The 23173-nt window shown below is 43.5% G+C and overlaps 2 protein-coding genes across 2 annotated transcripts; both read left to right on the top strand.

The window, feature by feature from the left end:
* The first annotated feature begins 8196 nt into the window (after positions 1-8196).
* LOC121546780 (RING finger protein 223-like) lies at positions 8197-10140 on the top strand. The gene has a single exon (XM_041858017.2). It carries the CDS (start codon positions 8305-8307, stop codon positions 9025-9027), a length of 723 nt encoding a protein of 240 aa, XP_041713951.2. The 5' UTR covers positions 8197-8304; the 3' UTR covers positions 9028-10140.
* A 9385-nt stretch (positions 10141-19525) lies between these two features.
* On the top strand, positions 19526-20565 carry LOC121545976 (RING finger protein 223-like). The gene has a single exon (XM_041856933.2). The coding sequence runs from the start codon at positions 19588-19590 to the stop codon at positions 20308-20310; it is 723 nt and encodes a 240-aa protein (XP_041712867.2). The 5' UTR covers positions 19526-19587; the 3' UTR covers positions 20311-20565.
* The last annotated feature ends 2608 nt before the right edge of the window (positions 20566-23173 follow it).

Raw genomic sequence — 23173 nt, 5'->3', positions numbered from 1 at the left:
TCCCACTTAAAAAGATGAGAGAGGCCTGTAATTTTCATCATAGGTACACGTCAACTATGACAGACAAATTGAGGAAAAAAAATCCAGAAAATCACATTGTAGGATTTTGAATGAATTTATTTGCAAATTATGGTGGAAAATAAGTATTTGGTCACCTACAAACAAGCAAGATTTCTGGCTCTCACAGACCTGTAACTTCTTCTTTAAGAGGCTCCTCTGTCCTCCACTCGTTACCTGTATTAATGGCACCTGTTTGAACTTGTTATCAGTATAAAAGACACCTGTCCACAACCTCAAACAGTCACACTCCAAACTCCACTATGGCCAAGACCAAAGAGCTGTCAAAGGACACCAGAAACAAAATTGTAGACCTGCACCAGGCTGGGAAGACTGAATCTGCAATAGGTAAGCAGCTTGGTTTGAAGAAATCAACTGTGGGAGCAATTATTAGGAAATGGAAGTCATACAAGACCACTGATAATCTCCCTCGATCTGGGGCTCCACGCAAGATCTCACCCCGTGGGGTCAAAATGATCACAAGAACCACACAAAAATCCCAGAACCACACGGGGGGACCTAGTGAATGACCTGCAGAGAGCTGGGACCAAAGTAACAAAGCCTACCATCAGTAACACACTACGCCGCCAGGGACTCAAATCCTGCAGTGCCAGACGTGTCCCCCTGCTTAAGCCAGTACATGTCCATGCCCGTCTGAAGTTTGCTAGAGTGCATTTGGATGATCCAGAAGAGGATTGGGAGAATGTCATATGGTCAGATGAAACCAAAATATAACTTTTTGGTAAAAACTCAACTCGTCGTGTTTGGAGGACAAAGAATGCTGAGTTGCATCCAAAGAACACCATACCTACTGTGAAGCATGGGGGTGGAAACATCATGCTTTGGGGCTGTTTTTCTGCAAAGGGACCAGGACGACTGATCCGTGTAAAGGAAAGTATGAATGGGGCCATGTATTGTGAGATTTTGAGTGAAAACCTCCTTCCATCAGCAAGGGCATTGAAGATGAAACGTGGCTGGGTCTTTCAGCATGACAATGATCCCAAACACACCGCCCGGGCAACGAAGGAGTGGCTTCGTAAGAAGCATTTCAAGGTCCTGGAGTGGCCTAGCCAGTCTCCAGATCTCAACCCCATAGAAAATCTTTGGACGGAGTTGAAAGTCAGTGTTGCCCAGCGACAGCCCCAAAACATCACTGCTCTAGAGGAGATCTGCATGGAGGAATGGGCCAAAATACCAGCAACAGTGTTTGAAAACCTTGTGAAGACTTACAGAAAACGTTTGACCTGTGTCATTGCCAACAAAGGGTATATAACAAAGTATTGAGAAACTTTTGTTATTGACCAAATACTTATTTTCCACCATAATATGCAAATAAATTCATAAAAAATCCTACAATGTGATTTTCTGGAGAAAAAAAATCTCATTTTGTCTGTCATAGTTGATGTGTACCTATGATGAAAATTACAGGCCTCTCTCATCTTTTTAAGTGGGAGAACTTTCACAATTGGTGGGTGACTAAATACTTTTTTTCCCCACTTTACGTCCGACATTACTTTCACAACACACAAAGTATTATTGTTGTGTATTCAAGTCAGAGCAGACACTGAAACTCAATAACTTAGAAACCTCGACTCAAAATGTTAAGTTTAAGATCAATGTGCAAGGTTAGCTTTCTTATCTGATTTGAAAATAATTCTATGCCAAAACGCAATGCTGAAATTGTAAGTGTATATAAATGTATAGTTGATTGTAATATTTGGATATATATTTAGTTTACAACACTACAATAAATGAAAAACAATACAGGCATGGTCTAGGTTTAGGAAAATACTGCATAGCTTTGTTTATGAAAAGCTTTGTACAGCACCTCTCTAATCAGGATTGACCAACATTACATAGACATGGATGGGTGGCCTTGGTAGGAACTAATGATTCATGGACTGCTGTTTCCCACTTCCTGTTAGAATCTTTTTATTGTATTTTTCTAATAATATTTTTGTGTTCTTTTTTTAAAAACATTATAAAAACAAACGTATACATACGAACAACAACTTACAGACACACAAACAATGACCACATCTCCTCTGCCCCGCATGCTCACTCCCCCTTCCCTAGTGTCTGCATTATTGTTTGCCACTTGGCCTTAAATTGTACCAATTTATTTTTCAATAATAAATAATTTGATTTTCCCATTGTGTCAATGTTAGCGGATTGTTTGAGTTTCAAGTTTTTAGCATACTATTTAAAAAGTTGAGTGATGGAATCTTATCTGGGCACACACCATTGACCAGTCAGGATTTTCCCAATACACAACCATTGTTACTAACAACAAGGTTGTAAACTGCTTCAAAGAAATAGTGAACCCTTCCTACTACAGTAAGGAGTGGCCTTTCCAGTTAGGAGTTATCTTTTTACATTAGTGAGTGTTGATATGAGTCTGATAAACACCCTACTTCAGAATGCAATAAAAAGCTATTTTAGAAAGCATTTTATTACCCTGTGTTAGATAGATATGCAAAGTTATAAAATATAAGTGCTTTAGTTTAATAATGCATTTCTTCCTCCTGAAAGGTAAATATATGGTTTCATGAAAGGCATGGACATTGATTGGCAAGTCACATTACAGCACACAAGAGTCACTCTGGATAAGAGTGTCTGCTAAATGACTAAAATGTAAAATGTAAGAGCATAACCACAAAAGAGGAGTATAACTAAGTATAGCTAACTAAATATGACATAAGCAAATAGTTTATAGCGATGAAAAAAGTTGCATTAGTCTGTCTTTTGCTTTTACCTAAGAAATAACACATTTCCTGCAGAAGAAAATCACTTCACATTTCCCTGCTTATAAGTAAAGGTTGCGCTAACTGTCTACGGACATCAGCAACAGGAAGTCACATTATTACAGCATTCAAGTGGGCACTTGACATAACAAACTATCATTACATAGAGACAGGAATGAGCAGAGATCTTATGAAATATTGGATATTTCCTTCATAGATTTTTATTAAACTATTAAATATTTAATCATTTTGTTGTAATTTCTGACCAACTCATTGCATCAGCGCTATATGCCTGGACAGAAGGCGTTTGGGCTAAGCCAGTGCAAGAGGGGGAAACAGTCTTCATCCGAACACAGCAACAGTCAGTATACCACTACTCAAATCAGGCATATTGAAACCAACAAAGAAACAAGTATTTTTTTTTACTATGTCGACATCATATTCAAGTCAATTTAAAGAGCAGAAATAAAATAACTGATATAATTACTGTATACCTCCAAGAACACCTGTTTAGCTTACAATTCATTATCATGATGTTATTATCAATGGTGTAATAACACCAAATAGAAACACAAATAATAATAACAATAATAATCATAATAATCTTATACAAAACAAAATGCATCAAAAGAAAATAGGAAATGTACAATTTGAAACACCTCCGTAAATGAAAAGAAAACGTACAACACTGATGGCGTATACTTCTAGCAGACTACCAACATACTGTACTCTTTAAACAGCCAATGGACATCCTGACAGTCACAGATCACAAGCCCACAGCTAAAGGACTCAGAAGCTTCAAACAGAATTTCAAGTATTGAAGTGTTAGGGGCGAATGCTAATTGCCACCTAAGTAATGTTTTCACTCAGTGTCCCACTGACATCAATACATGACTAAGTGAACATTTGTCATAAGTAGAAGTTAAGGATTTGCCCCTCAATGTTTCACCACATCATAAAACGTTTTGACCCATAGAGGCAAAGTGAAATACAATACAAAACCATCATCAACATCATTATCATTATCATCATCAACAACAGCGCAACATAATTAAGAAAACAGAAAACAAAACATTTTGGTTCCGATCGGTCCTGCGGTTCTGGACGTTTAAAGTAGTCAACATCATTGAAAATTGTCCAAAATACATCAAAAGCAAATAATATTGCATGATCAGTTTGATTTTGAGTTCTGATATTTGGCAAGCGTGGTAAATAGTACAGAAGTAACTCGTCCTAGGGCAATGTGTCCAATTTGTCCTGATGGTGGCACAGTGGGCACACAGCGTAATCCCGTCAATGCTGCTTGCAGCTTCAATTCCGGATGTTTTCCTGAGCTTTTTATAGCTCCCAAACAGACTTCAAACACTTACAGACAGATCACAGACATGGGTATAAGACAATGGGTGAGGTTTTGTGGATATAACAGTCCATTTCATACATTTCTGCCCAGGAAATAGTGTCTATTATACCGTAATAGAGTCATATAGTTGTTGTCACAAACTCCAAATTGAACACAGTTGTCACATACTATTTGAATGTTCATATCCCACTGAGCCAACATTTTCTGTACTTACATTATTCATATACAGTGGGGAGAACAAGTATTTGATACACTGCCGATTTTGCAGGTTTTCCTACTTACAAAGCATGTAGAGGTCTGTAATTTTTATCATAGGTCCACTTCAACTGTGAGAGACGGAATCTAAAACAAAAATCCAGATAATCACATTGTATGATTTTTAAGTAATTCATTTGCATTTTATTGCATGACATAAGTATTTGATACATCAGAAAAGCAGAACTTAATATTTGGTTCAGAAACTTTGTTTGCAATTACAGAGATCATACGTTTCCTGTAGGTCTTGACCAGGTTTGCACACACTGCAGCAGGGATTTTGGCCCACTCCTCCATACAGACCTTCTCCGGATCCTTCAGGTTTCGGGGCTGTCGCTGGGCAATACGGACTTTCAGCTCCCTCCAAAGATTTTCTATTGGGTTCAGGTCTGGAGACTGGCTAGGCCACTCCAGGACCTTGAGATGCTTCTTACGGAGCCACTCCTTAGTTGCCCTGGCTGTGTGTTTCGGGTCGTTGTCATGCTGGAAGACCCAGCCACGACCCATCTTCAATGCTCTTACTGAGGGAAGGAGGTTGTTGGCCAAGATCTCGCGATACATGGCCCCATCCATCAGCCCCTCAATACGGTGCAGTCGTCCTGTCCCCTTTGCAGAAAAGCATCCCCAAAGAATGATGTTTCCACCTCCATGCTTCACGGTTGGGATGGTGTTCTTGGGGTTGTACTCCTCCTTGTTCTTCCTCCAAACACGGCGAGTGGAGTTTAGACCAAAAAGCTCTATTTTTGTCTCCTCAGACCACATGATTTTCTCCCATTCCTCCTCTGGATCATCCAGATGGTCATTGGCAAACTTCAGACGGGCCTGGACATGCGCTGGCTTGAGCAGGGGGACCTTGCGTGCGCTGCAGGATTTTAATCCATGACGGCGTAGTGTGTTACTAATGGTTTACTTTGAGACTGTGGTCCCAGCTCTCTTCAGGTCATTGACCAGGTCCTGCCGTGTAGTTCTGGGCTGATCCCTCACCTTCCTCATGATCATTGATGCCCCACGAGGTGAGATCTTGCATGGAGCCCCAGACCGAGGGTGATTGACTGTCATCTTGAACTTCTTCCATTTTCTAATAATTGAGCCAACAGTTGTTGCCTTCTCACCAAGCTGCTTGCCTATTGTCCTGTAGCCAATCCCAGCCTTGTGCAGGTCTACAATTTTATCCCTGATGTCCTTACACAGCTCTCTGGTCTTGGCCATTGTGGAGAGGTTGGAGTCTGTTTGATTGAGTGTGTGGACAGGTGTCTTTTATACAGGTAACGAGTTCAAACAGGTGCAGTTAATACAGGTAATGAGTGGAGAACAGGAGGGCTTCTTAAAGAAAAACTAACAGGTCTGTGAGAGCCGGAATTCTTACTGGTTGGTAGGTGATCAAATACTTACAGTGGGGAAAAAAAGTATTTAGTCAGCCACCAATTGTGCAAGTACTCCCACTTAAAAAGATGAGAGAGGCCTGTAATTTTCATCATAGGTACACGTCAACTACGACAGACAAATTGAGAAAAAATTTTCCAGAAAATCACATTGTAGGATTTTTAATGAATTTATTTGCAAATTATGGTGGAAAATAAGTATTTGGTCACCTACAAACAAGCAAGATTTATGGCTCTCACAGACCTGTAACTTCTTATTTAAGAGGCTCCTCTGTCCTCCACTCGTTACCTGTATTAATGGCATCTGTTTGAACTTGTTATCAGTATAAAATACACCTGTCCACAACCTCAAACAGTCACACTCCAAACTCCACTATGGCCAAGACCAAAGAGCTGTCAAAGGACACCAGAAACAAAATTGTAGACCTGCACCAGGCTGGGAAGACTGAATCTGCAATAGGTAAGCAGCTTGGTTTGAAGAAATCAACTGTGGGAGCAATTATTAGGAAATGGAAGACATGCAAGACCACTGATAATCTCCCTCGATCTGGGGCTCCACGCAAGATCTCACCCCGTGGGGTCAAAATGATCACAAGAACGGTGAGCAAAAATCCCAGAACCACACGGGGGGGACCTAGTGAATGACCTGCAGAGAGCAGGGACCAAAGTAACAAAGCCTACCATCAGTAACACACTACGCCGCCAGGGACTCAAATCCTGCAGTGCAAGACGTGTCCCCCTGCTTAAGCCAGTACATGTCCAGGCCCGTCTGAAGTTTGCTAGAGTGCATTTGATGATCCAGAAGAGGATTGGGAGAATGTCATATGGTCAGATGAAACCAAAATATAACTTTTTGGTAAAAACTCAACTCGTCGTGTTTGGAGGACAAAGAATGCTGAGTTGCATCCAAAGAACACCATACCTACTGTGAAGCATGGGGGGTGGAAACATCATGCTTTGGGGCTGTTTTTTCTGCAAAGGGACCAGGACGACTGATCCGTGTAAAGGAAAGAATGAATGGGGCCATGTATCGTGAGATTTTGAGTGAAAACCTCCTTCCATCAGCAAGGGCATTGAAGATGAAACGTGGCTGGGTCTTTCAGCATGACAATGATCCCAAACACACCGCCCGGGCAACGAAGGAGTGGCTTCGTAAGACGCATTTCAAGGTCCTGGAGTGGCCTAGCCAGTCTCCAGATCTCAACCCCATAGAAAATCTTTGGAGGGGAGTTGAAAGTCCGTGTTGCCCAGCGACAGCCCCAAAACATCACTGCTCTAGAGGAGATCTGCATGGAGCAATGGGCCAAAATACCAGCAACAGTGTGTGAAATCCTTGTGAAGACTTACAGAAAGCGTTTGACCTGTGTCATTGCCAACAAAGGGTATATAACAAAGTATTGAGAAACTTTTGTTATTGACCAAATACTTATTTTCCACCATAATTTGCAAATAAATTCATTAAAAATCCTACAATGTGATTTTCTGGATTTTCTTTTCTCATTTTGTCTGTCATAGTTGACGTGGACCTATGATGAAAATTACAGGCCTCTCTCATCTTTTTAAGTGGGAGAACTTGCACAATTGGTGGCTGACTAAATACTTTTTTTCCCCACTGTATGTCATGCAAAAAAATGGAAATTAATTACTTAAAAATCATACAATGTGATTTTCTGGATGTTTGTTTTAGATTCCGTCTCTCACAGTTGAAATGTACCTATGATAAAAATTACAGACCTCTACATGCTTTGTAAGTTGGAAAACCTGCAAAATCGGCAGTGTATCAAATACTTGTTCTCCCCACTGTAAATGTTTTTTTAAATGAGGTTTTTGTTTGGCGGACCTCATTCTTGTAGTCATAGTATTCAATTAAACTCATGAATGTAACATTTTATGTCAAAAAGTTTTTCATTCTACTTGTAGCCCTGGTTGTGCTAAAAGGAAAACAGTAAAGCACTTCAATGTGAGGCTAAATATGAGGGCTTGACAAGCAGATACATGAAATTAGTGACATAAACGGACTGATAGGCTGATTTGGCTTGGGACTGATATATATATATAATATGTTTAAAAATACATTCAATTTATACACATTAAATTCCACCAAATGCTGGATTATTTGTGACTACTTTGAGTGTAATATGAATCTCCTTACATTAGGTCAGAAGGTAATCATATTCTGAAGGGAATAACCTAATGGTATTGGAACTCTGCCTGCATGGGGACATAAACCTTTATGACCTACTTTATAATATGCTCTTGAATGAAATCATGTTAACCATTTGGGATTATGTACACACTGTGTGATGTTAAAAATAGATTTTACACAGTTCTAGTAAAATAACGGGCCAGACACCATCTGAACACGTCATTAAAATATAAATAATCTGGATTTTCATTCATTCTCAGATAATCCACACCAAAAACAAAGAAGAGTAAGGGGGAAAAGAGGGAGTACCAATCAAAAGACCAAAGAAAGGGAGAAAATAATACAGAACACCCCTTCAAGATGGCGCAGATCCCTCAGGTGTGGCACACCAAGGTGATGCCCCAGGAAGAGAATGTGGACCTGAACAAAATGGTTGCTTTTGGTAGCCAACCCGAGTGCTCCATCTGCTACAACACCTACGACAATGTATTCAAGACGCCCAAGCTGCTGGAGTGCACCCACACCTTCTGCCTTGAGTGCCTATCGCGCCTCATGGCCATTTCGCTAGGAGAGCAGGAAGGAAGCGGCAGCAGCAAGATCCCTTGTCCATTCTGCCGCCACCCTACCCTCCTAACCGAGGAGGGTCCGCCTGCCCTGGCCACCAGCCAGGAGGTACTGTGTAAACTGCCCAGCCACCAGCAGCACGAGGAACCTGTGTGGCTGGATGGGGAGAAGCTGTGCTACAAGCGGCCACTGGAGGCCGACCCCGGAACATCCAGCTCCACCTCGGCCTTCTGCATCTGCATCGACATCGGGGCCAGCAAGGCAGACGAGGTCCCTGCTCAGACGTGGCCCCAGCACATGGGCTTCCTGGAGCGGCTGAACAACTGGAAGTGGCTGCTGCTTTTCATCGTGTTGATGGTGCTGCTGGTGATCATGGTGCTGTGGCCCCTGCAATGCATTGTCACCACGGGCAATTTGCGCTGCATGCCACGCTCCGTGGGCTCAGTACACGGCTTCACCACCACCGCCACTACCCCATTCGCCAGGATACACCGTCTCACAAAGGATGCCTTTAATTAAAACACATGTATGTAGTAGGCCGGATACCTGGTTCACAAGCCCACAGATCCCCAGAGTGCTCATTGAAAAGCACAAGGCCATGTGGTTAAGGCCCACGACTGAATCAAAGAAGACTGAATATAGCACTAGATGGTGAGAGACTCTGCACACTCCATCCAATCGTTTTAACAATTGATAATGGCGTGCTCAGCATCAGTTACAAATAACATTCCTATTGAAATTCATACATTAATTCCAATCCTTGCACTTTGATTAACTAATATTGTTTGAGATTTTCCTTAAAATTGTTATTTTGCTGTAACAATATAATATGTGGATAAAATGCGTTGTAATATTCAGACACAATCTGGGTGAAATCTATTAATATCTAAAGTATCAGATTTGTTGGCCACAGTGCAACAGTATAGTCTGACAGCTAGGTGATTTTTTTTCAAACCAAATACGTCCGACATTGCTTTCACAACACACAAAGTATTATTGTTGTGTATTCAAGTCAGAGCAGACACTGAAACTCAATAACTTAAGTTTAAGAACAATGTGCAAGGTTAGCTTTCTTATCTGATTTGAAAATAATTCTATGCCAAAACGCAATGCTGAAATTGTAAGTGTATATAAATGTATAGTTGATTGTAATATTTGGATATATATTTAGTTTACAATACTACAATAAATGAAAAACAATACAGGCATGGTCTAGGTTTAGGAAAATACTGCATAGCTTTGTTTATGAAAAGCTTTGTACAGCACCTCTCTAATCAGGATTGACCAACATTACATAGACATGGATGGGTGGCCTTGGTAGGAACTAATGATTCATGGACTGCTGTTTCCCACTTCCTGTTAGAATATTTTTATTGTATTTTTCTAATAATATTTTTTTGTTTATTTTTTAACATTACAAAAACAAACGTATACATACGAACAACAACTTACAGACACACAAACAATGACTACATCTCCTCTGCCCCGCATGCTCACTCCCCCTTCCCTAGTGTCTGCATTATTGTTTGCCACTTGGCCTTAAATTGTACCAATGTATTTTTCTCGGTCGCCCATGCTATTTCAACATTTCAATAATAAATAATTATATTTTCCCATTGTGTCAATGTTAGCGGATTGTTTGAGTTTCAAGTTTTTAGCATACGTTTTTTTAAGATGAGTGATTACTGCTGGAATCTTACCTGGGCACACACCATTGACCAGTCAGGATTTTTCCAATACACAACCATTGTTACTAACAACAAGGTTGTAAACTGCTTCAAAGGAATAGTGAACCCTTCCTACTACAGTAAGGAGTGGCCTTTCCAGTTAGGAGTTATCTTTTTACAGTAGTGAGTATTGATATGAGTCTGAAAAACACCCTACTTCAGAATGCAATAAAAAGCTATTTTAGAAAGCATTTTATTACCCTGTGTTAGATAGATATGCAAAGTTATAAGATATAAGTGCTTTAGTTTATTTCCTCCTGAAATAATGCATTTCTTCCTCCTGAAAGGAAAATATATGGTCTCATGAAAGGCATGGACATTGATTGGCAAGTCACATTACAGCACACAAGAGTCACTCTGGATAAGAGCGTCTGCTAAATGACTAAAATGTAAAATGTAAGAGCATAACCACAAAAGAGGAGTATAACTAAGTATAGCTAACTAAATATGACATAAGCAAATAGTTTATAGCGATGAAAAAAGTTGCATTAGTCGGTCTTTAGCTTTTACCTAAGAAATAACACATTTCCTGCAGAAGAAAATCACTTCACATTTCCCTGCTTATAAGTAAAGGTTGCGCTAACTGTCTACGGACATCAGCAACAGGAAGTCACATTATTACAGCATTCAAGTGGGCACTTGACATAACAAACTATCATTACATAGAGACAGGAATGAGCAGAGATCTTATGAAATATTGGATATTTCCTTCATAGATTTTTATTAAACTATTAAATATTTAATCATTTTGTTGTAATTTCTGACCAACTCATTGCATCAGCGCTATATGCCTGGACAGAAGGCGTTTGGGCTAAGCCAGTGCAAGAGGGGGAAACAGTCTTCATCCGAACACAGCAACAGTCAATATACCACTACTCAAATCAGGCATATTGCAACCAACAAAGAAACAAGTATTTTTTTTTACTATGTCGACATCATATTCAAGTCAATTTAAAGAGCAGAAATAAAATAACTGATATAATTACTGTATACCTCCAAGAACACCTGTTTAGCTTACAATTCATTATCATGATGTTATTATCAATGGTTTAATAACACCAAATAGAAACACAAATAATAATAACAATAATAATCATAATAATCTTATACAAAACAAAATGCATCAAAAGAAAATAGGAAATGTACAATTTGAAACACCTCAGTAAATGAAAAGAAAACGTACAACACTGATGGCGTATGTCACGATCGTCGGTGAGAGATGAGGACGCAGCGTTGCAGGCAAACATACTCTTTATTAGAGACACGATCAAAAACAACAAAACGATAACGTGACAGTTCACGGTCTAACACAACCGACTAGAAACAACATCAAACACTAACAAGGGACAGGTGTACAAACAGACAAAACCAAACAAACATGAAACATCGAACGGTGGCAGCTAGTACTCCGGGGACGACGACCGCCGAAGCCTGCCCGAACAAGGAGGAGGAGCAGCCTCGGCCGAAAACCGTACAGTACCCCCCCCTTGACGCGCGGCTCCAGCCGTGCGCCGATCCCGGCCTCGGGGACGACCAGGACGAGCGGAGCAGGGCGCGTAGGATGACCCCGATGGAACTCGGTCAGCAGGGACAGGTCTAATATGTCCCTCCTCGGCACCCAGCACCGCTCCTCCGGGCCGTACCCCTCCCACTCCACGAGATATTGGAGACCCCCCATCCGGCGTCTCGATTCAAGGGATGGACCTCACAGTGTACGCCGGAGCCCCCTCGATGTCCAACGGGGCGGAGGAGTCTCTCTATCTCATAGTCCTGGAGTGGACCAGCTACCACCGGCCTGAGGAGAGACACATGGAACGAGGGGTTAATATTCCTGTAATCAATAGGCAGTTCTAACCTGTAACACACCTCGTTCAACCTCCTCAGGACTTTGAATGGCCCCACAAACCGCCGACCCAGCTTCCGGCAGGGGCAGGCGGAGGGGCAGGTTTCTGGTCGAGAGCCAGACTCGATCTCCAGGTGCGTATACAGGCCCCTCACTGCGGTGGAGATCGGCGCTCGTCTTATGCCGACGGATGGCCCGCTGCAGATGGACGTGGGCAGCGTTCCATGTCTCCTCCGAGCGCCGCACCCACTCATCCACCGCAGGGGCCTCGATCTGGCTCTCGTGCCAAGGTGCCAGAACCGGCTGGTACCCTAACACACACTGGAAAGGGGTTAGTTGGGTGGAGGAGTGGCGGAGAGAGTTCTGCGCCATCTCGGCCCACGGAACGTATCTCGCCCACTCCTCCGGCCGGCCCTGGCAATAAGACCTCAGAAACCTACCCACATCCTGGTTGACACGTTCAACCTGCCCATTACTCTCCGGGTGGTAACCCGAGGTAAGGCTCACCGAAACCCCCAACCGTTCCATAAAGGCTCTCCACACTCTGGAGGTGAACTGGGGGCCTCGATCAGACACTATATCCTCGGGTACCCCGTAATGCCGGAAGACATGGGTAAACAGAGCCTCAGCGGTCTGTAGGGCAGTAGGGAGACCCGGCATGGGAAGGAGACGACAGGCCTTCGAGAACCGATCCACAACGACCAGGATGGTAGTATTCCCCTGTGAGGGGGGAAGGTCTGTAACAAAGTCCACCGAGAGGTGGGACCAGGGTCGTTGTGGAACGGGCAGGGGTTGTAGCTTACCCCTGGGCAAATGTCTGGGCGCCTTACACTGTGCACACACCGAACAGGAGGAGACATAAACCCTCACATCCCTGGCTAACGTTGGCCACCAGTACTTAGTGCTAAGGCAGTGAACTGTCCGGCCGATACCTGGATGTCCAGAGGAGGGGGACGTATGAGCCCAATAAATGAGGCGATCGCGTACCTCGAGCGGAACGTGACGTCCGACCCACTGGACACTGTGGAGGACTTGGGTCGGTGCGTAACGCCCGCTCGATCTCTGCATCGACCTCCCATACCACCGGTGCCACCAGACAAGACTTTGGTAGTATGGGAGTGGGCTCAACGGACCTCTCCTCCGTGTCATACCGCCGAGACAGGGCATCTGCCTTCCCGTTCTGGGACCCAGGGATGTAAGTGATTTTAAACACAAACCGGGCTAGAAACATAGTCCAGCGGGCCTGGCAAGGGATTCAGTCTCCTAGCTGCCCGGATGTACTCCAGGTTACGGTGGTCCGTCAAAATGAGGAAAGGGGTGTTGAGCCCCCTCAAGCCAATGCCTCCACACCTTTAGGGCCTGTACCACGGCTAACAGCTCCCTGTCCCCTACGTCATAATTCCGCTCCGCCGGACTGAGCTTCTTAGAATAAAAGGCACAGGGGCGGAGCTTAGGTGGTGTGCCAGACCGTTGTGAGAGGACAGCCCCAATACCGGCCTCGGACGCGTCTACCTCTACCTGGAATGGTAAAGCGGGATCCGGATGCGCCAACACCGGCGCCGAGGTAAACAGGTCCTTCAGTCTCCCAAAAGCCCTGTCCGCCTCAGCTGACCACCGCAAGCGCACCGGACCCCCCTTCAACAGAGACGTTATGGGAGCTGCCACCTGTCCAAAACCCCGGATAAACCTCCGGTAATAATTCGCAAAACCCAAGAACTGTTGCACCTCTTTCACAGTGGTTGGGGTTTGCCAATTACGCACAGCTGACACCCGGTCAACCTCCATCTTCACCCCTGACGCAGACAACTGATAACCCAAAAAGGAGACCGACTTCTGAAAGAACAGACATTTCTCTGCCTTGACATATAGGTCATGCTCCAACAGTCTCCTCAACACTCGGCGCACCAGGGCTACATGCTCAGCTCGGGTAGAACTGTACACCAGAATATCGTCTATGTACACGACTACTCCCTGCCCCTGCATGTCCCGGAAAATCTCATCTACAAAGGATTGGAAGACTGAGGGAGCATTCATTAACCCATATGGCATGACGAGATACTCGTAATGACCGGAGGTCGTGCTAAATGCTGTCTTCCATTCATCGCCCTCTCTAATGCGCACTCAAGTTATATGCGCTCCTGAGATCCAATTTTGTGAAGAACTGAGCACCGTGTAATGACTCCGTCATAGTCGCAATCAGAGGAAGTGGATAACTGTACTTCACCGTAATCTGATTGAGACCGCGGTAATCAATACACGGGCGCAAACCTCCATCTTTTCTTCACAAAAAAGAAGCTCGAGGAAGCGGGTGAAGTGGAGGCCCGTATGTATCCCTGTCTCAGAGACTCGGCGATGTAAGTTTCCATCGCCTTCCTCTCCTCTTGAGACAAGGGATACACATGGCTCCGCGGGAGTGCTGCTCCTAACTGGAGATCTATCGCACAATCCCCCGTCTATGAGGCGGCAGCTGCGCCGCCCTTGTCTTACTAAACACCAGTGTCAAATCCTCATACTCGGGGGAATATGCAGTGCGGGCATTTGATTTGGACTCTCCACCGAGGTCGCCCCTATGGAAACACCCAGACATAGCCCCTCACACTGAACAGACCACCCTTTAAGAGCTTTCTCTCGCCCACGAAATAGTAGGATCATGGGTAATCAACCAGGGAAGTCCCAGCACCACCGGATACGCAGGAGAGTCAATCAGATAGAGCTGAATCGTCTCCTCATGACCCCCCTGCGTCTTCATCCTAAGGGGCGCTGTGACCTCCCTAATTAACCCAGATCCTAACGGACGGCTATCTAGGGCATGTACAGGGAAAGGCTTATCAACGGGAAGGAGAGGAATCCCTAACTCTACACAGAACTGGCGATCTACAAAATTCCCAGCTGCGCCTGAATCTACTAGCGCCTTATGCTGGGAACGAGGTGCAACCTGTGGGAAACAAACAGGCAAGGTTATGTGAACGACAGAAAGCTCTGGGTAAGTAGGGCGCCTACTCACCTGGGAGGACTCCCCAATGCGTGGCCTGCCTTCACCTCCACCGGGGGACCTTCCCCAACACCTAGCCGCGGTGTGCCCTCCACGGCCACAGTTGGTGCAGGGAACGGCCCCCTCGGGTTCCTACTCCTCCGTTCTCTAGCGCCAGCACCTCCGAGCTCCATAGGGCTCGGCTCGGAGGTGCCGGAAGGTGGAATGGGCAACCCCCACCCGGGACGTCCACGGGTGGCGAGCAGGGTGTCCAGCCGAATGGCCATGTCGACCAGTTGGTCAAACGACAACGTGGTATCCCCTGCACGCCAATCTCTCTGGACGTCCTCCCGGAGGCTGCAGCGGAAGTGGTCTATGAGGGCCCGCTCATTCCACCCTGCATCTGCCGCTAGAGTCCGGAACTCCAAAGCAAAATCCTGTGCGCTCCTCATCCCCTGTCGGAGGTAGAACAGATGCTCCCCCGCCCGGAAGCGGCGGGAGAACTCCGCATAGGTAATAGTAGCGGCGTCTATTCTCCTCCATTCGGCGTTGGCCCACTCCAACGCCTTGCCGGTGAGACAGGAGATGAGGGCGGAGACGCTCTCGTGTCCCGAGGGCGCCGGGTGTACGGTGGCGAGGTAGAGCTCCACTTGCAGCAGGAACCCTTGACACCCGGCAGCGGAGCCGTCGTACGCCCTCGGGAGCGAGAGCCGAATCCCGCTGGGTTCCGGAAGGGGGACAGGAGGACTGACCGATGGGGATGGTCCGGTAGGTGGGGGCGTGGGTACCCCGCTGCTTTCCCATCGGTGGAGAGTGTTCATCACCCGATCCAGGGCGTGACCGATCTGGTTGATCCTGTCCTCCTGCCCACGAAGACGGTCCTCCATGATGTCCGTTGGCGCGGTTGCTCCTGCTGATTCCATGGGTTGATGTGTGATTCTGTCAGTAGCTGAGTGTAGATGCGGTGTGGAAATCAAGCGCAGGAAACACGGGCGTTCGTGAACAGACTTTAGTAAACGAAAGCAGCACGAAACAGGCGAACAGCCAACCCAACCGGGAGGCAAAATACAAATTACGCACAATAAACACATTGCGTAAAACGACGATAGCGCACACAGTGCGGACTCTCGAAAAACAACAAAACACGAGAGTAAATACAGTTCACGGTCTAACACAACCGACTAGAAACAACATCAAACACTAACAAGGGACAGGTGTACAAACAGACAAAACCAAACAAACATGAAACATCGAACGGTGGCAGCTAGTACTCCGGGGACGACGACCGCCGAAGCCTGCCCGAACAAGGAGGAGGAGCAGCCTCGGCCGAAACCGTGACAGCGTATACTTCTAGCAGACTACCAACATACTGTACTCTTTAAACAGCCAATGGACATCCTATCAGTCACAGATCACAAGCCCACAGCTAAAGGACTCAGAAGCTTCAAACAGAATTTCAAGTATTGAAGTGTTAGGGGCGAATGCTAATTGCCACCTAAGTAATGTTTTCAGTGTCCCACTGACATCAATACATGACTAAGTGAACATTTGTCATAAGTAGAAGTTAAGGATTTGCCCCTCAATGTTTCACCACATCATAAAACGTTTTGACCCATAGAGGCAAAGTGAAATACAATACAAAACCATCATCAACATCATCATCATTATCATCATCAACAACAGCGCAACATAATTAAGAAAACAGAAAACAAAACATTTTGGTTCCGATCGGTCCTGCGGTTCTGGACGTTTAAAGTAGTCAACATCATTGAAAATTGTCCAAAATACATCAAAAGCAAATAATATTGCATGATCAGTTTGATTTTGAGTTCTGATATTTGGCAAGCGTGGTAAATAGTACAGAAGTAACTCGTCCTAGGGCAATGTGTCCAATTTGTCCTGATGGTGGCACAGTGGGCACACAGCGTAATTCCGTCAATGCTGCTTGCAGCTTTAATTCCGGATGCTTTCCTGAGCTTTTTATAGCTCCCAAACAGACTTCAAACACTTACAGACAGATCACAGACATGGGTATAAGACAATGGGTGAGGTTTTGTGGATATAACAGTCCATTTCATACATTTCTGCTCAGGAAATAGTGTCTATTATACCGTAATAGAGTCATATAGTTGTTGTCACAAACTCCAAATTGAACACAGTTGTCACATACTATTTGAATGTTCATATCCCACTGAGCCAACATTTTCTGTACTTACATTATTCATATACAGTGGGGAGAACAAGTATTTGATACACTGCCGATTTTGCAGGTTTTCCTACTTACAAAGCATGTAGAGGTCTGTAATTTTTATCATAGGTCCACTTCAACTGTGAGAGACGGAATCTAAAATCAAAAATCCAGATAATCACATTGTATGATTTTTAAGTAATTCATTTGCATTTTATTGCATGACATAAGTATTTGATACATCAGAAAAGCAGAACTTAATATTTGGTTCAGAAACTTTGTTTGCAATTACAGAGATCATACTTTTCCTGTAGGTCTTGACCAGGTTTGCACACACTGCAGCAGGGATTTTGGCCCACTCCTCCATACAGACCTTCTCCAGATCCTTCAGGTTTCGGGGCTGTCGCTGGGCAATACGGACTTTCAGCTCCCTCCAAAGATTTTCTATTGGGTTCAGGTCTGGAGACTGGCTAGGCCACTCCAGGACCTTGAGATGCTTCTTACGGAGCCACTCCTTAGTTGCCCTGGCTGTGTGTTTTGGTCGTTGTCATGCTGGAAGACCCAGCCACGACCCATCTTCAATGCTCTTACTGAGGGAAGGAGGTTGTTGGCCAAGATCTCGCGATACATGGCCCCATCCATCAGCCCCTCAATACGGTGCAGTCGTCCTGTCCCCTTTGCAGAAAAGCATCCCCAAAGAATGATGTTTCCACCTCCATGCTTCACGGTTGGGATGGTGTTCTTGGGGTTGTACTCCTCCTTGTTCTTCCTCCAAACACGGCGAGTGGAGTTTAGACCAAAAAGCTCTATTTTTGTCTCCTCAGACCACATGACCTTCTCCCATTCCTCCTCTGGATCATCCAGATGGTCATTGGCAAACTTCAGACGGGCCTGGACATGCGCTGGCTTGAGCAGGGGGACCTTGCGTGCGCTGCAGGATTTTAATCCATGACGGCGTAGTGTGTTACTAATGGTTTACTTTGAGACTGTGGTCCCAGCTCTCTTCAGGTCATTGACCAGGTCCTGCCGTGTAGTTCTGGGCTGATCCCTCACCTTCCTCATGATCATTGATGCCCCACGAGGTGAGATCTTGCATGGAGCCCCAGACCGAGGGTGATTGACTGTCATCTTGAACTTCTTCCATTTTCTAATAATTGAGCCAACAGTTGTTGCCTTCTCACCAAGCTGCTTGCCTATTGTCCTGTAGCCAATCCCAGCCTTGTGCAGGTCTACAATTTTATCCCTGATGTCCTTACACAGCTCTCTGGTCTTGGCCATTGTGGAGAGGTTGGAGTCTGTTTGATTGAGTGTGTGGACAGGTGTCTTTTATACAGGTAACGAGTTCAAACAGGTGCAGTTAATACAGGTAATGAGTGGAGAACAGGAGGGCTTCTTAAAGAAAAACTAACAGGTCTGTGAGAGCTGGAATTCTTACTGGTTGGTAGGTGAACAAATACTTATGTCATGCAAAAAAATGGAAATTAATTACTTAAAAATCATACAATGTGATTTTCTGGATGTTTGTTTTAGATTCTGTCTCTCACAGTTGAAGTGTACCTATGATAAAAATTACAGACCTCTACATGCTTTGTAAGTAGGAAAACCTGCAAAATCGGCAGTGTATCAAATACTTGTTCTCCCCACTGTAAATGTTTTTTTAAATCAGGTTTTTGTTTGGCGGACCTCATTCTTGTAGTCATAGTATTCAACTAAACTCATGAATGTAACATTTTATGTCAAAAAGTTTTTCATTCTACTTGTAGCCCTGGTTGTGCTAAAAGGAAAACAGTAAAGCACTTCAATGTGAGGCTAAATATGAGGGCTTGACAAGCAGATACATGAAATTAGTGACATAAACGGACTGATAGGCTGATTTGGCTTGGGACTGATATATATATATAATATGTTTAAAAATACATTCAATTTATACACATTAAATTCCACCAAATGCTGGATTATTTGTGACTACTTTGAGTGTAATATGAATCTCCTTACATTAGGTCAGAAGGTAATCATATTCTGAAGGGAATAACCTAATGGTATTGGAACTCTGCCTGCATGGGGACATAAACCTTTATGACCTACTTTATAATATGCTCTTGAATGAAATCATGTTAACCATTTGGGATTATGTACACACTGTGTGATGTTAAAAATAGATTTTACACAGTTCTAGTAAAATAACGGGCCAGACACCATCTGAACACGTCATTAAAATATTAATAATCTGGATTTTCATTCATTCTCAGATAATCCACACCAAAAAACAAAGAAGAGTAAGGGGGAAAAGAGGGAGTACCAATCAAAAGACCAAAGAAAGGGAGAAAATAATACAGAACACCCCTTCAAGATGGCGCAGATCCCTCAGGTGTGGCACACCAAGGTGATGCCCCAGGAAGAGAATGTGGACCTGAACAAAATGGTTGCTTTTGGTAGCCAACCCGAGTGCTCCATCTGCTACAACACCTACGACAATGTCTTCAAGACGCCCAAGCTGCTGGAGTGCACCCACACCTTCTGCCTTGAGTGCCTATCGCGCCTCATGGCCATTTCGCTAGGAGAGCAGGAAGGAAGCGGCAGCAGCAAGATCCCTTGTCCATTCTGCCGCCACCCTACCCTCCTAACCGAGGAGGGTCCGCCTGCCCTGGCCACCAGCCAGGAGGTACTGTGTAAACTGCCCAGCCACCAGCAGCACGAGGAACCTGTGTGGCTGGATGGGGAGAAGCTGTGCTACAAGCGGCCACTGGAGGCCGACCCCGGAACATCCAGCTCCACCTCGGCCTTCTGCATCTGCATCGACATCGGGGCCAGCAAGGCAGACGAGGTCCCTGCTCAGACGCGGCCCCAGCACATGGGCTTCCTGGAGCGGCTGAACAACTGGAAGTGGCTGCTGCTTTTCATCGTGTTGATGGTGCTGCTGGTGATCATGGTGCTGTGGCCCCTGCAGTGCATTGTCACCACGGGCAATATGCGCTGCATGCCACGCTCCGTGGGCTCAGTACACGGCTTCACCACCACCGCCACTACCCCATTCGCCAGGATACACCGTCTCACAAAGGATGCCTTTAATTAAAACACATGTATGTAGTAGGCCGGATACCTGGTTCACAAGCCCACAGATCCCCAGAGTGCTCATTGAAAAGCACAAGGCCATGTGGTTAAGGCCCACGACTGAATCAAAGAAGACTAAATATAGCACTCAATGGTGAGAGACTCTGCACACTCCATCCCAATTGTTTTAACAATTGATAATGGCGTGCTCAGCGTCATTATTCTGACAAGAAAGTTACAAATAACATTCCTATTGAAATTCATACATTAATTCCAATCCTTGCACTTTGATTAACTAAAATTGTTTGAGATTATCCTTAAAATTGTTATTTTGCTGTAACAATATAATATGTGGATAAAATGCGTTGTAATATTCAGACACAATCTGGGTGAAATCTATTAATATATACACTATCAGATTTGTTGGCCACAGTGCAACAGTATAGTCTGACAGCTAGGTGATTTTTTTTCAAACCAAATATGTCCGACATTGCTTTCACAACACACAAAGTATTATTGTTGTGTATTCAAGTCAGAGCAGACACTGAAACGGAATAACTTAGGAACCTCGACTCAAAATGTTAAGTTTAAGATCAATGTGCAAGGTTAGCTTTCTTATCTGATTTGAAAATAATTCTATGCCAAAACGCAATGCTGAAATTGTAAGTGTATATAAATGTATAGTTGATTGTAATATTTGGATATATATTTAGTTTACAATACTACAATAAATGAAAAACAATACAGGCATGGTCTAGGTTTAGGAAAATACTGCATAGCTTTGTTTATGAAAAGCTTTGTACAGCACCTCTCTAATCAGGATTGACCAACATTACATAGACATGGATGGGTGGCCTTGGTAGGAACTAATGATTCATGGACTGCTGTTTCCCACTTCCTGTTAGAATATTTTTATTGTATTTTTCTAATATGTTTTTGTTCTTAAAAAAAAAAAACATTACAAAAACAAACGTATACATACGAACAACAACTTACAGACACACAAACAATGACCACATCTCCTCTGCCCAGACCCACATGCTCACTCCCCCTTCCCTAGTGTCTGCATTATTGTTTGCCACTTGGCCTTAAATTGTACCAATGTATTTTTCTCGGTCGCCCATGCTATTTCAACATTTCAATAATAAATAATTATATTTTCCCATTGTGTCAATGTTAGCGGATTGTTCGAGTTTCAAGTTTTTAGCATACTTTTTTAAAAGTTGAGTGATGGAATCTTATCTGGGCACACACCATTGACCAGTCAGGATTTTTCCAATACACAACCATTGTTACTAACAACAAGGTTGTAAACTGCTTCAAAGGAATAGTGAACCCTTCCTACTACAGTAAGGAGTGGCCTTTCCAGTTAGGAGTTATCTTTTTACAGTAGTGAGTATTGATATGAGTCTGAAAAACACCCTACTTCAGAATGCAATAAAATCTATTTTAGAAAGCATTTTATTACCCTGTGTTAGATAGATATGCAAAGTTATAAAATATAAGTGCTTTAGTTTAATAATGCATTTCTTCCTGCTGAAAGGTAAATATATGGTCTCATGAAAGGCATGGACATTGATTGGCACGTCACATTACAGCACACAAGAGTCACTCTGGATAAGAGTGTCTGCTAAATGACTAAAATGTAAAATGTAAGAGCATAACCACAAAAGAGGAGTATAACTAAGTATAGCTAACTAAATATGACATAAGCAAATAGTTTATAGCGATGAAAAAAGTTGCATTAGTCTGTCTTTTGCTTTTACCTAAGAAATAACACATTTCCTGCAGAAGAAAATCACTTCACATTTCCCTGCTTATAAGTAAAGGTTGCGCTAACTGTCTACGGACATCAGCAACAGGAAGTCACATTATTACAGCATTCAAGTGGGCACTTGACATAACAAACTATCATTACATAGAGACAGGAATGAGCAGAGATCTTATGAAATATTGGATATTTCCTTCATAGATTTTTATTAAACTATTAAATATTTAATCATTTTGTTGTAATTTCTGACCAACTCATTGCATCAGCGCTATATGCCTGGACAGAAGGCGTTTGGGCTAAGCCAGTGCAAGAGGGGGAAACAGTCTTCATCCGAACACAGCAACAGTCAGTATACCACTACTCAAATCAGGCATATTGCAACCAACAAAGAAACAAGTATTTTTTTTTACTATGTCAACATCATATTCAAGTCAATTTAAAGAGCAGAAATAAAATAACTGATATAATTACTGTATACCTCCAAGAACACCTGTTTAGCTTACAAATCATTATCATGATGTTATTATCAATGGTGTAATAACACCAAATAGAAACACAAATAATAATAACAATAATAATCATAATAATCTTATACAAAACAAAATGCATCAAAAGAAAATAGGAAATGTACAATTTGAAACACCTCAGTAAATGAAAAGAAAACTTACAACACTGATGGCGTATACTTCTAGCAGACTACCAACATACTGTACTCTTTAAACAGCCAATGGACATCCTGACAGTCACAGATCACAAGCCCACAGCTAAAGGACTCAGAAGCTTCAAACAGAATTTCAAGTATTGAAGTGTTAGGGGCGAATGCTAATTTCCACCTAAGTAAAGTTTTCACTCAGTGTCCCACTGACATCAATACATGACTAAGTGAAAATGTGTCATAAGTAGAAGTTAAGGATTTTCCCCTCAATGTTTCACCACATCATAAAAAGTTTTGACCCATAGAGGCAAAGTGAAATACAATACAAAATCATCAACATCATCATCATTATCATCATCAACAACAGCGCAACATAATTAAGAAAACAGAAAACAAAAAAATAACTTTTCATTCAATGGACAAGATTAGGAGTTGGGCAGGCAGTTGAACAATGGAGAG

Source organism: Coregonus clupeaformis, chromosome 30 (assembly GCF_020615455.1).
Source record: "Coregonus clupeaformis isolate EN_2021a chromosome 30, ASM2061545v1, whole genome shotgun sequence".
Lineage (NCBI taxonomy): Eukaryota > Metazoa > Chordata > Actinopteri > Salmoniformes > Salmonidae > Coregonus > Coregonus clupeaformis.
This window is presented reverse-complemented; position numbering and strand designations above follow the sequence as displayed.